We start from the raw sequence: 16,761 nt of genomic DNA, 5'->3' as shown, positions 1-16,761 counted from the left end.
AACACCATTAGATACATGCAGATTAGGGCGTTTAGCAGGCGGCAGGTGGCAGAGTTTCCACTGTTGCCGCCAAGGGGGGTTCAGGACAGGGTGGTCTCGGGGACGTGGGTCGGTGAAGGGAGGACCAGTCTACCAAGTGATGCAGGAGGGGGAGGAGGCCTCGGTGGAGGAGCTGAAGAATGTGGGAGGAGGAGCTGGGAGAGGAGATTGATAAGGGAACGTGGGCGGATGCCATGGAGAGGGTGAATTCCTCCTCCACCTGCGCGAGGCTTAGTTTGATTCAACTAAAGGTGCGGCATAGGGTGCACATGACTGGGACAAGGCTGAGCCGGTTCTTTGGGGGAGAGGACAGGTGTGTCAGGTGTTCGGGGAGCCCGGCAAAAAAGCCCACATGTTTTGGGTGCGCCCTGCGCTGGAGAGCTTTTGGAAGGGTATCGCGGAGACGTTGTCAAGGGTGGTTGGCTCCAGGGTTGAGCTGGGCTGGGGGCTCGCAATTTTTGGGTTGGCAGCGGAGCCGGGAGTGCAGGAGGCGAAAGAGGCCGGTATTCTGGCCTTTGCGTCCCTAGTAGCCCAGCTGAGGATTCTTTTGCAGTGGAAGGATGCGAGCGTGGAATCCTGGGTCAACGATATGGCTGGGTTTGTCAAACTGGAGAGGGTCAAGTGCAGGGGTTCTTCCGGCCGTGGCAACTGTTTCTAGACTTCCTGACAGAGCATTAGGGGGTGGTCAATTTCAGCAGCAACGGGGTGGGGGGGGGGGTGTTCTTTACTGGGTATGTGTATTTGTTTCCGTGTTAATTCATTATTTTTGTTATTTTATTGCTTCTGTATTGGGGGGGGGGGGGGGGGCGGGCGGCGGCTACTGTTTTTTCTCTTTTCTTCCGGTTTGTTGGTTAAAATTTGTTGAAAATTTGAATAAAAATTAAAAAGGAAAATGTCACATTGTACAATATGTCTCACTGGTCAGATGTTTGAGAGAGGCCCAGTGTGATTGGAGACAACTGGGACCAGAAGTCCCATCGGGCCACTCAATGGGCAGAAACTACGCTTGATGCTATGACACTTTGCGATGACGGTCAGGCCCTGGTAAAGTGTAAATCACTCCATGAGGCAATACTGCTGCTCCTTCTTTCACATTGCCCCGGGGAGTTAGGATTATCCCATCAGATCAGTCGGGATCATTTAATGGCGGAGCAGTGCGCCGAATGGCCTCCTCCATCTATGGTCACCAGGGGGTACATAAGGTTCAGTCCAAGTGACACCATCTACATCCCTGCAGTGAATTAGTTCCAGGGACAAAGTTGTGACAAGGTGGTTACATTTAGATTTTATTTAAAGAAGGCATGCAGATTTTAGAAAGACGACGATGACGGAAAGTTAACGTAGAACTGTCCAGATTGCAATTTTTAAAAAAATGTTCTAAACATGAAAACTGTTTTCCAAGTCACATTCCCCAACAGTGGCAATCATTAAATTCAGGAATTCCCTGTGCTGACCTGCAGTGAGATTTACGGAGCAGAGAATCTGATTATTGACTGCAGATCTCTGCGCTGTTTGTACTATTTGGGAAGAAACAGGAGTGAACAAACCTGCTGAACGTTTCTGCTTGGTCTTTTCTTCAGTGTTAGTTGATGAAAGGAAACAAAGTCAGACAGAAAGTTGGTCATCAAAATAAATGATCAACGCTTAAATAATTGAACACACTGTAAATCACATTCATCTCCTAATTCACGCAGTCAAGGCACAGCTCACAGCGTCAGGCCGGGAAGAAGGGTAAAGCAGAGAGGCGGGAATAAACACAGCAACTGAGTGGGGTCCACACATGCAGGGCAGTGGCTCCACCCCAGGACGATTGCTGAGTGGCACAAGGGCAGGTACTGTGATCCTGGACTCGTGGGGAGGTGGAGGAAACTATGCTGAAAGAGGGCACTGCACTGACTGTGCTCCCCCTCCCACTCCTATTTTAAATTTCTTCACCTCTCTCCCACCCCATCGGCATTCCTTCCCCTCCTTCCCCCTTGCTCTCCGCCTCTGTAGGGTTCGTGAATCTGTCCCCCCCCCCCCACCACCCTCCTCCCCCACCTGCTCACCACTCCTCCTCCCTCGGTGTGTGGCTGCCACCTGGGTTTGCGTGTTTGCTCCGATTACTATGATCCCTCCCCTCCAATTGCCTTCGGGCAACTCCCCACAGTTGACTTAAATACATTGAAAGAAGTCTTACAACACCAGGGGCGGGATTCTGTGACCCCCCCGCCGGGAGAATCGTCCGGAGCCAGCCTCAATCCCGCCCCCGCCGTGTCTCGAATTCTCCGCCACCCGGGACTCGGTGGGGGTGGAAATCGCGCCGCGCCGGTCGGTGGGCTCCCCGCGGCGATTCTCCAGCCCGCGATGGACCGAAGTCCCACCGCTGACAAGCCTCTCCCGCCGGCATGGATTAAACCACCTCTCTTACCAGTGGGATTGGCGGCGCGGGCTGACGCCGGGGTCCTGGAGGGGGGGGGGGCGCGGGGCGATCTGACCCCGGGGGGGTGACCCCACGGTGGCCTGGCCCACGATCGGGGCCCACCGATCGGCGGGCGGCCTGTGCCGTGTGGCTTTGCACAAATGCTCAAAGCATTGTCTTGCAACTTTGACTTTGTCTATATATATGTTTCTGGAACATACCTCTTCATTCACATGAGGAAGGAGCTGCGCTCCAAAAGCTAGTGTTTGAAACAAACCTGTTGGACTTTAACCTGGTGTTGTAAGACTTCTTACTGTGCTCACCCCAGTCCAACACCGGCATCTCCACATCGTAAATACATTGACTGAGAGGAAAATCGAAGAGAAAGAGCAGACATCATGTATGATAGGACCCAGCCACATTCAGTCCCTTATCTAATACTGTTGAGATTTGCACATACATAGAACATAGAACATAGAACGATACAGCGCAGTACAGGCTTTCCTTCCGCTTTCGCCATAGCCTTCACGATGGCAGACGCGGAAGTGACTACCTCCCCTGCACATGCGCGGGGATGACGTCAGCAGCCGCTGATGCTCCGGCGCATGCGCGGGCTTCCGCCGGCCGGCAAACTCCCTTCGGTCCCGGCTGGCGTGGCGCCAAAGGCCGTTCCTGCCGGCCGGCGGGGCGTCAACCACTCTGGCACGGGCATAGCCCCTCAAGGTTAGGGCTGGGCCCCTAAAGGTCCGTTGGGGCAGCCCGACGCCGGAGTGGTTCACGCCACTCCATCCCGCCGGGACCCCCCGCCCCGCCGGGTAGGGGAGAATCCCGGCCCAGATTCAAAGTTCTGCTGCATCCAGTCGTTAATAGACAATTAAACAACTAATCAGAGGAGGAGGCTTCAGCAATATTGCCATCCTCAATGATGGAGGAGCTCAGCACATCAGTGCAAAAAATGAAGGGCGAGATTCTCCGTTAGCCGACGCCGAAATTGGGAAAGGCGATTGGGCGGAGGATCGATTCCGACACCAAAATCGCGGCAGGCGCCAATTTGACCTCAAATCGCAATGCTCCAGCACCTCGACAGCGGCGTCTATGCGTCCCGGAACGCACATACAGTAGACACTGTTTGCGTATCATTAGCGGGGTATTCTCTGGATTCTGCGCAGTTCTCCGCCTCCGATGGGCCGAGTTCCCGACGGTGCGGTTCACTTTTGCTTTTAAAATTTGTGAAACCGGCATGGCGGCTGCTGAGGGAGAGAGAGAGAGAGAGGGTGCAGAAGGCGTCCAACATCGTCAGTTTGCTGGCAGTTATGCCGCTGGCCAGAGTGCTTCTGCCATGGCTGGGGAAGTGGTTGGGGTTGGCCAGGAGGTGGGCTGTGATGTCTGAGTGGATGGGCACGGAACACCATTGCTACAGCTGGCAAGGCAGCCATTCAGCTGCACATGCCGATGACAGCCCACTTTGAACTTAGTCCAACAGGTCATATAGGTGCCCCCGCCAGGGCACCCTGTGGGTGCCCTCTGGCCCCAGACGACCCATCAGCTGCATGGGCATGCTCCAGCACAACCAGTGCCAACTTGTTAGCTGGGATAAGTTTGTGTGTGGATTGCAATGTGTTCGTGTGGCTGCAGCTTGTCAGCCTCCTGAGTGTCAATCACGGACCCAGCGAATTCCGCACCGTTTTTCATTGGAATCGATTGTGTTCCACGTGGCACCAGTGCTAGCCCCTCAATAGGAGCGGAATCGTTTCAGGTGAAGCGCCAGTTTTTCTGTTGCGAAAGTCCATGAATTCTGTGTTGGCGTCAACACTTAGTCTCAGAAGCGGAGAATCCCGCCCAAAGCATTTGCAACCACCTTCAGCTCGAAATGCTGCGTGGATGATGCTCCTGAGGTCCCCAGCATCACAGATGCCAGTCGTCAGTCAATTTGATTCACTCCATTTGATACAAAATGGCTGAAGGCACTGGATACCACAAAGACTATTGGTGCTGACAATATCCCGGCAATAATACTAAAGACTTGTGCTCCGGAACTAGCTGCATCAGTAGCCAAGCTGTTCCAGTACAGCTACAACACTGGCCTCTACCTGGCAATAGAACACAAGAAGTCAGAACAGGAGTCGGCCATTCTGCCTCTTGAACCTGCTCCACCATTCAGTAAGACCTGACAGGCCTCAACTCCACTTTCCTGCCTGCTCTATTAACCCTTGATTATCCCGTTGATCAAAAATTCAGCTAATCCAGCCTTGAATATATTCAATGGCCCAGCCTCCACTGCTCTTGGGGGTGAGAATTCGACAGAGTAATGATACTGTGAGAGAAACAAATAATTCTTCTCATCTCAACCTTAAATGGGAGACCCTTAATTTTTAAATATATATATTTTTATTGAGACATTTTTCCATTATAACACATTAAAATCAGAACATACAACAAAAATAACTCCAAACTTATCCTCCGTCCCAACCCCAACCCCTGAAAAGCAAACCAGAAACACCGCGCCCCCTCCTGCCCGCCCAACACCTGATGGTGTCCAGCTTCCTGAAATAGGAAATGAATGGCTGCCACCCTTCTGCCAACCCCCTCATGAGGTACTTAACCTTCTCTAAGTACAAAAACTCCATAAGGTCACTCTACAGGACGAGGCACTGGGCAGAACTGGAGTCCTCCATCCAAGCAGGACTCGCCTACAAGTTACCAATGAGGCAAAGGCAAGGGAATCCGCCTCACCCCCGCCTGCAACTCCCGAGTCTGAGATCCCCAAAAATAGCCACCACGAGCAAGGCTCCAGTTTCATACCAGGAATCCCTGACATGGTGTTGAAGAAAAAGACCCAAAAGCTTCCAATTTTAGATATGACCAGAACATGTGTGTATGATTCATCAGCCCCCGCACTTATCCTCCACTCCAGGATAAAACCCACTCATTTCTGCGCTGGTCAGATGTGCCCTGTGCACCACCTTGAATCGAATCATGCACATGAGGAGGTGGAGTTGACCCTGTGGAGAGCCTCACTTCCCCATCAAAAAACAGACCCAGCACCCTCTCCCATTTCCTTTTTAAAACTAGACTTTTGGCTTTGAACTGAACCCCACCCCCCTGCTCCCACTACAAGCTGCTATTTGAACTGGCCCAGGCACACCCCTTGATGCATGCTCTGTGCCATAGCTCGTGATGTCATTTTGATGGACTTGGTTAGCAGCCGTCCCCTCTTCTGCAATTCTGGGACATTTTCTGTTTTTTATTGGGATTGGTAAAGCCTATCAGAAGATTCTGGAGCAAAAGGCAGGTTCCATTTTTGCTTTCAGTTCCGTTCTGAGATCCCCGTCTGTTAAATATTTCTCGCTGAAAGGCTGGAATTTCTTCTCTCTCTGATGCCTTGGCTGGAGTGAGCAGATCTGGACACGGTCAATCCTGTGAAGGTTTATCTCCTGCTTTGAATGCCGAAAGCATTTTCTCCAGCCATACATGTGCAAGTTAAACCTCTGTGAGAATGGCTGGGACAGGTCCAGGCTGATATCTCTTCTAAGAATCCAAAAGGGGTCCTGAAGTCCAGGCACTTCTCTCCCTCTCTTTACCACAGTCGGAAACCCTTCGCAAAGAGCAAACCAGAGTTCCAGATGCAGAGTGGAAAACCCCTCCTTTAAACGATCCGGTAGAGAATTCTAATACCATCTCAGTGAGACTGAGAGTCAGTCTGGTGGTGGCCTGTACGTGTGTCAGTGACACTCCAGAGGAATTCCTGCAGCCCGCGAGGCTAAATTGAAGGTAGATTCTACAAGTTCCAAACCAACAGATGGTTTTCCAACACCTCGCATTCTGAGATGACCACTGGCTACAAGGACCGCAACCTCAGCAATGAATAGTCTCCTCTCTCATCCGATTTAATCCCTGTTATTTTGAACCTTTCCTAACCCCCCTCCACCATATGTGTGTCTTGTGTGAATAACATCATAAATTGCACAAACATCTTTTCTCTGGGCTGTTCAATCCCTTACATTCCATGTGACCAGCCGAACAGAGAGCCACCTACCCACCTCCCACCCCCAATCATCTATCCAGAGTTAGCCATTCTCACCATGTGGGGTAGTCCAGTGCCAACATCAACCTCACCCAAGATGGCTGTCAAAACCCCCCATCAGAACAAAGAAAGGTTTTAGCCCCCATCAAAGATCCTTAACCTCAAACAAAATGAAACAAAAATCCCGGCTCTGGGTCACTCTCCGTGTGGAGTTTGCACATTCTCCCCGTGTTTGCGTGGGTTTTGCCCCCACAACCCAAAAGATGTGCAGGGTAGGTGGATTGGCCACGCTAAATTGCCCCTTAATTAGAAAAAATGAATTGGGTACTCCAAATTTGAAGAAAAGCTAACTATACAGCTGGCAGGCAGCCACTCAGTGTAAAAACAGAATAAATAACCACTACACATGCCCCCCACCCACGTCCAACTTTAGTAGTCAAAGAAAGAAGAACAGCACCCATTCCACAAACCAATAGCAAAAATACAACTGCAAACTCCAAAATGCCCGAAAAGCACTTCAAGGAATCCCAACTATCACATGCCTATCTCCCAAACAGAAATATCACAACAAATCCAATTCACAGTTAGCTTCTGCACAAACACCTCTGTCTTCTCTGGTGGATCAAAATAGTAATCTTTCGATTTGTAAGTTACTCTGAGTAGTGCAGGGTACACTGTACCAAATCGAACATTGTTCCTCTTAAGCAGCTCACCTCCCACACTCTGGTAGAGCACAATGGCGTGGTCGTCTCATTTACATTACCGATGGTCCTTTGCCTACCGCAGGACTCTTTCCTTTTCTTGGTAGCTATGAAAAGGCACGATGATCGCCTGGGGTGGTTCACCGGAATGGGGATTTTGCCTGAGTGAGCGGTGGGCCCAATCCATTTCAGGAGGGGATCTTTCCAAACATCTGTGACATATATTCCATTGGATTTGGACCTTCTAGACCCTCCGGCAGCCCTACATTTTGTATATGCTGCCTTCTGGAGCGATTCTCCAGATCGTCCACCTTGGCCCTTTGTGGCTTGTTATCCTTGTTGGCCAACTGTGCCATCGCCACTACCAGGGAGGTGATCCCGTCCCTTTGCCTTGAAAGTGCCTCCTCCACATACTGTATCGCCGTGCCTTAAGCCTTTACTGCCTGGTCCGTTTTTGCCACATGAATGGGAACAGGGCCCCTTAAATTGCTCTGTTGAGGTCTTCAGAGACAGCCTGCCATAATTTCTTAAGTTCTCCCACCAAGATCCTTGTAAGAATCTCAGCCATCAAATGGAGTGGCTGACGTTGCAGCAGGATCCTCCACCATTTTCTCAAAAGGCGAAGCTCTCGATTCTTTACTTGTCTGCTGCCTTGTTTTGTTCTTGTTGGTCATTCCTTTTATGTGGGGCTCTTATTACATTGAACTAACAAAGTTCCGCCCCAAATCACCCCTGAAAACCAGGCGAAAAGGGTCAAAATCCCAGTGCTCTGGCAGGAGCCACCCCCTGTGCAACTGCTCTCTACAGGCCACCACCGCAAGTCAGAGACCTTTACTTTTTAAATTAAGATTAATTTTTAATCTGTGTCCCTGAGTTCTAGGCTTCCTGTCAAAGGGAAGCAACCTCTCAGCATCCAGCCTATCAAGTCCCCCCAGAATCTTACATGTTTCACTAAGATTTGCATTCTTCTAAACTCCAATGGGTATAGGCCCACCTACTCGACCTTTCCCCAAGAACCATCCCCAAGAAGGGGGAGATGATCAAGGCTGCCCAAGCTGTGACCGCCTTTTTCCTTCCTATGAAGGATGAGATCTTGCACCAAGAATTCAGGGAGCTAGACAGCAGATTAAAAAGCAGGGACCTCGTAGATCCTATGGATGCATCCCGATGCCTTGTGCTAGCAAGTACAGAAATAGGACAACAGGACAGATGAATGTGTGGCTCAAGAGGTAGCGCAGGAGGGAGGGTTTTAGATTCCTGAATCACTGGGACTGTTTCTGAGGAAGGTGGGGCAGGTACAAGCGGGATGGTCTGCATTTGAACCAGAAGGGGACAAATATCCTTGTGGGTGGATTTGCTAGTGCTGTTGGGAGGAGTTTAAAGTAGTTCGGCAGTGGGAGGAGACACAGAATGTTAATACAATAGGGACACAGCATAGTAAAGGAACCAAGACAGAGGGAGCCCAGCCATGTTGAGTTCCAAGGCAGTAAGTTGAGGCCTCTACTTTAATGAAAGGAGTATTATAGGTAAGACTGATGAGTTAAGGGCATGGATTGACAGGTGGAATTGTGATATTATTGCCATCACGAGACATGTTTGAGGTAGTGAGGTAGGGGCAGGACTGGCAACTCAAAATTCCGAGGTTCTTTGGGTGAGATAGTGGAGGGTCTAAAAGAGGAGGTGGTGCTGCATTACCAATTAAGGAGTCTGTTACTGCAGTAGGGATGGAAGATATCTTGGAAGGGTCTTCAAACAAGGTTTTGATTGTAGAGTTTAGGAATAAGAAGAGGCAGTCACATTACTGAGAGCGTATTATAGGCTCCCAAACAGTCAGTGGGCAATAGAGGAGCAGATATGTAGAGAATTGACTGAGGTGTGTAAAAATTATAATATTCGGGGATTTCAGCTTACCCAACATGAATTGGAATAATCATAGTGTAAAGGGTTTAGAAGGGCAGTTTCTTGAAATGATTTCAGGAGAGCTTTTTCTGTTAATATGTAGGTGGTCCAACAAGGGATGTCACAGTGCTGGATCTAATTCTGGGAAATGTTATAACCTGCCTGCTTACCATTGGCTGGGGACTAATGACAATCCCACAATCCTGTGGGAGTATGAGCTTCTCCAATGAGGGGGGCGGAGAAAGGGCAGCACGGTAGCATAGTGGTTAGCATAAATGCTTCACAGCTCCAGGATCCCAGGTTCGATTCCCGGCTGGGTCACTGTCTGTGTGGAGTCTGCACATGGTCCCCGTGTGTGCGTGGGTTTCCTCCGGGTGCTCCGGTTTCCTCCCACAGTCCAAAGATGTGCGGGTTAGGTGGATTGGCCATGCTAAATTGCCCATAGTGTCCTAAAAAGTAAGGTTGGGGGGGGTTGTTGGGTTACGGGTATAGGGTGGATACATGGCTTTGAGTGGGGTGATCATTGCTCGGCACAACATCGAGGGCCGATAAATAGAGCTGGCCAGTTTGGAACCAGGGAGAGAGGAGTTTGGCAACCCTCCCACTACTGGAAGTATAAAGTGCTGCAGCTGTGTGAGCCTGCTCTCAGTTCTTCTGGTCGCGGGCAGGCTTAGTTGTAAGACTATTAAAACCAGTTTACTTCCAATCGTGTTCCGAGTGAATTGATGGTCACATCAGGCAGTGAAGGAGCATTTTAGTGATAGTGATGACAGCACAGTACGATTTAAGTTTCTTTACGGAAAAAAGAAAAGATGGTCTACAAAACACGGTGTTGGATTGGGTGAAGGCAGATTTTATTAGAATGTGGCAGGATCTGGCCAAAGTTGACTACGAACAGCTTCTTGTGGCAAAACCTACGACAGAGCAGTGGGGGGTGTTCAGAAAGGATATGGGGAGAGTACAGGTCCAATATGTTCTCTTTAGGGTGTAATGTAGGAGCAACAAGCCCAAGAGAAGTCTGGATGTCCAGCAATATTCAGGACTGGATAAGAAAGAAAAGAGACGCTTTTAGCAAATACAAATGAGCAAATCAGTGGAGACCTTAGTGTGGAGCACAGAAATTGTAGGATGGAACCTAAGAAAGCAATTAGGAAAGCAAAGGGGGGGGGGGGGGGGAGACATGAGGCAGAACCCAAAGTATTCTATTACGGGGAAGAACATAACCAGGGAAAGCATAAGGCCCATTGGGGACAAAGGGAGCAACCTGTGCCAGAGAACATCGGTCGGGTGTTTAAGGAATACTTCACATCTGTCTTTGCTCGGGAGAAGGAGGATGTAGGTAGAGAATTCAGAGAGAAGGACTGTGAGGTTCTTGAACAGTTTGACATCGGGAGTGAGGAAGTTTTGGAGGCTTTGGAGGGCTTAAAAGTGGACAAATCCCTGGTCCAGATGAATTGTTCCCAGGCTGCTGTCGGAGGCTAAGGAGGAAATTAAAGGGGCTCTGACCCCAATTTTTAATTTTTCTCTGGCCACAGGGGAAGAGTCTATGTTATTTAATTATTATTTATATATTTATATAATGTATATTATATATGTATACTATTTTCTTTTCTTTTCATGTACTTAATGATCTGTTGAGTTACTGGCAGAAGAATACTTTTCTCTGTACCTCGGTACACGTGACAAGAGACAAAATCAAATCAAGTGTCAGAAGATTGGAGACAGCGAATGTAGTTCCACATTTCAAGAAGGGTGGTAGAGATAAAGCAGGGAATCACAGACTGGTGTGTCTCACATCGGGGGTAGGAAAACTATTGGAGAAAATTCTGAAGAAGAAAAATCAATCTCCACTTGGAGAGGCAAGGTCTAATCAAGGATCGTCAGCATGGCTTTGTCCGAGGGAGGTCATGCCGAACAAATTTGATTATCAAAGAATTTACAGTGCAGAATGAGGCCATTCGGCCCATCAAGTCTGCACCGGCCCTTGGAAAGAGCACCCTCCACCCTATCCCTGTGACCCAGTAACCCCACTAAACCATTTTGGACACTAAGGACAATTTATCATGGTCAATCCACCTAACCTGCACATCTTTGGACTGTGGGAGGAAACTGGAGCACCCGGAGGAAACCCACGCAGACGCGGGGAGAACGTGCAGACTCCGCACAGTGATCCAAGCCTGGAATCGAACCTGGGACCATGGAGCTGGGAAGCAACTGTGCTAACGACTGTGCTATCATGCTGCCCTGAGTATTTTAGAGAGGCCATTGGGTGTGTATCTCTCTCCATCAACTGCCCATAAATATCAGAGATCTTATCCTCCCCTATCTCATCCTCAGACATGACCTTGTCCAACAATGAAAGGTGCGGTTACCGCACAAATGTGACCAACTCCTTACTCACAAAATTCCTAACCTGTAAAGTACCGGAAATTGTCTCCCCTCTGAAACTGAAACTTTTCTACCAGTTCCTCCAGCTTTGCAAATCTACCCTCCACAAACGAGTCTCTCTATCCCTTCCCGTTCCCAAACCCTGAATGTTGAATTCAACCCTGCTGAAATAAATCTGAGTTCCACACATTGGTGCCCACAGTGACATTCCCTCTAGCTTGAAACGTTGCCTAAAATGTTTCCAAACTCTTAAAGAAGCTACAACTACCAGACTCATAGAGTATTTGGGTGGTGAGAATGGAAGTGGAGCCATCACCAGTGCCCTCAGACTTGACCCTATCCGACCACCCCCTCCGTAACTCGTTTCTGAAAATTCTCAACGTTTGCCACACTGTAGTAGTTCATCAAATTCGGCAACGTCAACCCTCCCCTCGACCGCTTGTCCCCCTTGAAAAAAGGCACTTTGGATCCGAGGCACCTTGCCTACCCACCCAAAGTCCGAAATCATTAATCCTCTCAAAAAAAGATTTAGGTAGGAAAATTGGGAGATTCTGGAAAATAAATAATAATTTTGGAAGGATCGTCATTTTTGTGGTTTGAACCCGCCCTGCCAGCGATAACGCAAGAACATCCCAACTCTTCAAATCCTCCTTTACCCATTCTACCAAGTTGGCGAAATTCAACTTGTGCAGCAGAGTCCAGCTATGAGCCACCGTATTCCCAGATACCAGAAACTCGATCTGACCAGCCGAAAGGCAATTTCTCCAGGTCCCTTCCTTGTCCCTGGGAACTCACCGGCAGCACCTCGCTCTTCCCCTCATCGGGTCTGTACCCCAAAAAAGAGCCAAACTTACTTAGCATCTCCATAATCCTACTTGCACTCGTCACACTCGCCAGCGGCCCCCCGGCAATTCTCCGGGCCCTAATGGGCCGAGCGGCTGCCCATTTTCAGCCAGTCCCGCCGGTGTGAAATGGACCTGGTTTGTCGGCCGTCTAGCAGGGTCCTCGGAGGGGCGTGGGCGGATCCGGCCCTGGGAGGGAGTTCCCACGGTGCCCTGGTGTGCAATCAGGGCCCACTGATCTGCGGGCGGGCCTGTGCTGTGTAGCACTGTAGCACTCCGCCATGGCCGGCGCGGAGGAGGACCCATGCATGCGCAAGAACACGCCAGCAATTCTGCGCATGCGCCAGAACACACCGGTGGTTCTGTGCACGCGCGGGGCCACGGCAGCTTTTGGCGGCGGTTGGCATTGCGCCAACCCCTCCGGCGCCGGCCTAGCCCTCGGAAGTGCGTAGGATTCCGCAACATCTGGGTGGCCTGACGTCGGAGTAGTTCGCGCCATTCTTGGTGCCAGTGTTGTGCCATCGCGCCAAGTGCGGGAGAATCCCGCCCAGGATTTATGATTATTTAGAAAAACATAGTTTGATTAACAATTGTCAGCATAGCTTTGTGAGGGGCAGGTCATGCCCATGTCCATTTCACGGAGGCGGGACTGGCCGAAAACGGGCAGGTCATTCCTCACAAGCCTCATTGAATTCTTTGAATGTGACGAGACACATTGATGAAGCTCGGGCAGTGGATGTGGTGTATATGGATTTCATTAAGGCATTTAATAAGATTACACATGGTAGGCTCATTCAGAAAGTTAGGGGGCATGGGATACAGGGAAATTTGGCTGTCTGGATTCAGAATTGGCTGGCCGAAAGAAGACAGCGAGTGGTAGTGAATGGAAAGTATTCTGCCTGGAGGTCGGTGACCAGTGGTGTCCCACAAGGATCTGTTCTGTGACCTCTGCTCTTTGTGGTTTTATAAATGACTTGGATGAGGAAGTGGAAGGGTGGGTTTGTAAGTTTGCCGATGACATGAAGGTTGGGGGAGTTTTAGATAGTGTTGAGGGTTGTTGCCGGTTAGAACAGGACATTGACAGGATGCAGAGAAGTGGGCTGAGAAGTGGCAGATGGAGTTCAACCTTGATCAATATGGTGATTCAGTTTGGAAGGTCAAATTTGAATGCTGAATACAGGGTTAAAGGCAGGATTCTTGGAAGTGTGGAGGAACAGAGGGATCTTGAGGTTCACATACATAGATCTCTCAAACGTTGCCACACAGGTTGATAGGGTTGTTAAGAAGGCGGTATGGTATGTTGACTTTTATTAACAGGGGGATTGAGTTTAAGAGCCGCAAAGATATGCTGCAGCTTTATAAAACCCTAGTTGGACCACATTTGGAATATTGTGTCCAGTTCTGATCGCCTCATTATAGGAAGGATGTGGATGCTTTGGAGAGGGTGCAGAGGAGATTTACCAGGATGCTGCCTGGACTGGAGGGCATGTCTTATGAAGAAAATTTGAGGGAGTTAGGGCTTTTCTCACTGGAGCGAAGAAGGCAGAGAGGTGAATTGATAGAGGTGTACAAGGTGATGAGAGGCATGGATAGAGTGGGCAGCCAGAGACTTTTCCCCAGGGCGGAAATGGCTGTCATGAGGGGACATAATTTTAAGGTATTTGGAGGAAGGTATAGGGGAAATGTCAGAGGTAGGTTCTTTATACAGAGAGTGGTGGGTGTGTGGAATGTACGGCCAGCAGAGGTGGTGGAGTCAGAGTCATTAGGGACATTGTGAAGGGTGAACACGTCCTGGTCGTGTGTGAGGTTAAGCTTCATCCAGTTTAAATACAGGCACATGGACAGCAGTAAATTGAAGGGGTCTAGGTTAGGTTGATCTTAGATTAGGATAAATAGTCGACACAACATTGTGGGCTGAAGGGCCTGTACTTTGCTCTACTGATCTATGTTTTATGTTCTAAGTCGTCCACGTTTAAGGAAACCCAGTGCTCCATACCCCCTTCTCTATTCCCCTCCACTCCATCGAGGACCTCAGTGCGATTGCCAGCAGCTCAATTGCCAAAGCAAAACGTAACAGGGAGCGTGGACATCCCTGCCTTGTACTCCTGTGGAAACAGAAATGCCCCAAAGCAAGTGTGTTAGTGCGAACACTAGCCGTGTGGGGCCCTATACAACAACCTAACCCAGGCAATGAACCCCGGTCAAAACCCAAACCGCCCCAATACCTCAAAGATACTCCATTTAACCTGGTTGAACACTTTCTTCACATCCATGGAGCTGATTACCCCTGACTCCGAACCTGGCGGGGCGACATCACTACATTTAATAACCTCCTTATATTGGTGACAATTGTCGACCCATTACAAAACCCCGTCTGATCCTCAGCAACCAATCCTTTGGCATTTAATAATGATGTCATGTGAAAGTACCTTTAAGAAATAAGTGTTTAAGAAATGTACCTTTAAGAAATGGGTGTTTATCAGTGATGTCAGAGTGTGGGTGGAGTTGGACTGTCTGTCATCTTTTTACTTTTGTTTTAGGCTGTTTGCCGCAGGGTGTGTTTTAGTTTTGTTTTCAGAGCTGGGTAGCTGCAGTCACAGCCAGAAGGTGTATGAGTCTCTCTCTCTGGAATCTAAAGACTGTAAATTGATCCTTTGGTGATTTAAAACTAATAACTGCTCTCAGTAGTGACTTTAACCTGATGTGCTTCTGTTTAAAGGTTTTTTTAAAGTCTTATGGATGTTAAAAGGACAGCTTAAGGATTACTTAGTGTTGTATTCTTTGGGGGTTATATTTGAATTGATGGTTGCTAAGATGCTCACTGTATGTTTTATAAAGGTTAACTTGAGTTCGTAGAATAAACATTGTTATGCTTTAAAAAAAATACTTTTCCATATCTGCTGTACCACATCTGTAGAGTGGGCCATGTGCACCCCATACCACAATCTATTTAAAGTTGTGGGTCAGGTGAACTCCATGATACGCTTTGGGGTTCTCCAAATCTGGCCCATAACAATGATATAAGCCGATACAACTCACCCTACTCTGAATCATTATTCTTTTTAAAAAATTTGCGAAACCGAAGCTTGTGCCAATGTGGCCGGAAGCTCCCCCTGGCTAAAGAGTTATTGAACATGTCCATTAGATGAGGCCCCAGTTCTGTTGCAAACCTTCTATTAAATTCCACTGGGAATCCGTCTGGGCTCGAAGCCTTCTCAGACTGCATTGAACCGATGTACCACATCACCTCCTCCAAACCAAATGGGGCTTTCAGCCCTTGCAGCTTCCCCTCCTCCACTTCTAGGAAATCCAAGCCACCCAGGAACCATTTTATGTCTGAGTCCACTCCCGCAAGGAACTTGCTCATCCTCGCCACTCTTATGTGGGCCCTCTGCACCACTTTAAACTGATGAGGCTTAACCTCACACACGACAAGGACGTGTTCACCCTTCATAAAGCCAAGTCCTGGCCCGCAACTTCCCTCCCAGCTACTCCTCCCACTTGCACTTGATGTCCACCACCGGAGCGCCCTCCCTCTCCATCGATTCCTTGTATATATCTGACACCCTCCCCTCTTTCGGCTTCCGACAACAATACTGGAGGCGGCAGCCCCGGGAAGGACGGTACCTCTCTCCTCACAAAATTCCTCTCCTGCAGGTACCTCAAGCCAACTCCCTTGGATAACTCATACAATTCCTCCAGCCCTGAAAATTTTCCCCCTGTAAACAAGTCCCTAAAATACTCGATCCACATTTGTCGCCACCCCCGAAACCTCACATCCAGCTCCGCCCGCATAAACCGATGATTGCCGCATATTGGAGGCCACAACGACATACCCTCCAACCCAAAATGTTGCCTGCACTGACACCACACTCTTAACACCGACACAACCATTGGATTCCGAGTACCTGGCCAGTATGAATGGAAGAGGTGCCAACACCAGAGCCCTCAAACTTGTTCCCCTACACAATGCCCCCTCCACCCGCCCCTAGACCGACCTCCACTCCACAGCCCATTTCCTCACCATCGCAATATTCACCGCACAATAGTAAATCAGCAGATTTGGCAATGGCAGCCCCCCTCACCCCCCCCCCCCCCCCCCCCCCCCACCTCGCCCCTGCTCCAAGAACACTTGCCACACCCGGGGTCTTCCCCACTAACACAAACCCTGAAATTATCCCATTAACGTTCCTAAAAAAAAGACTTGGGGACAAAGATAGGGAGGTTCTGGAATACGATCAGAAACCTGGACAGCACCATCATTTTCAGCTTTGCGCGCGCCCTGCCAGTGACAATGGCAACACATCCCACCTCTGAAAATCCGCCTTCATTACCTTCACCAATCGAGCCAAGTTCAATCTGTGTAGCTGGGCCCAGCTCCGCGCCACCCGGATTCCTAAATACCTCCAGCTTGTCCCCATCACCCTGAACGGCAATTCCCCTCATTTCCTCTCTTGCCCTCTGGCA

General features: G+C 49.4%; 1 protein-coding gene across 1 annotated transcript in view; it reads right to left on the bottom strand.

Moving 5' to 3' along the window:
* LOC119967664 (potassium voltage-gated channel subfamily KQT member 5-like) overlaps positions 1-16,761 on the bottom strand; it is a 397,797-nt gene that overhangs the window by 20,695 nt on the left and 360,341 nt on the right. Inside the window, 1 exon segment of the mRNA XM_038800475.1 lies at positions 1,587-1,613. Coding sequence (XP_038656403.1) covers positions 1,587-1,613 — 27 coding nt within the window.

The sequence above is a fragment of the Scyliorhinus canicula genome, chromosome 6 (assembly GCF_902713615.1).
Source record: "Scyliorhinus canicula chromosome 6, sScyCan1.1, whole genome shotgun sequence".
NCBI lineage: Eukaryota > Metazoa > Chordata > Chondrichthyes > Carcharhiniformes > Scyliorhinidae > Scyliorhinus > Scyliorhinus canicula.
The sequence above is the reverse complement of the archived record's forward strand: the minus strand, read 5'-3'. Positions and strand labels throughout refer to the sequence as shown.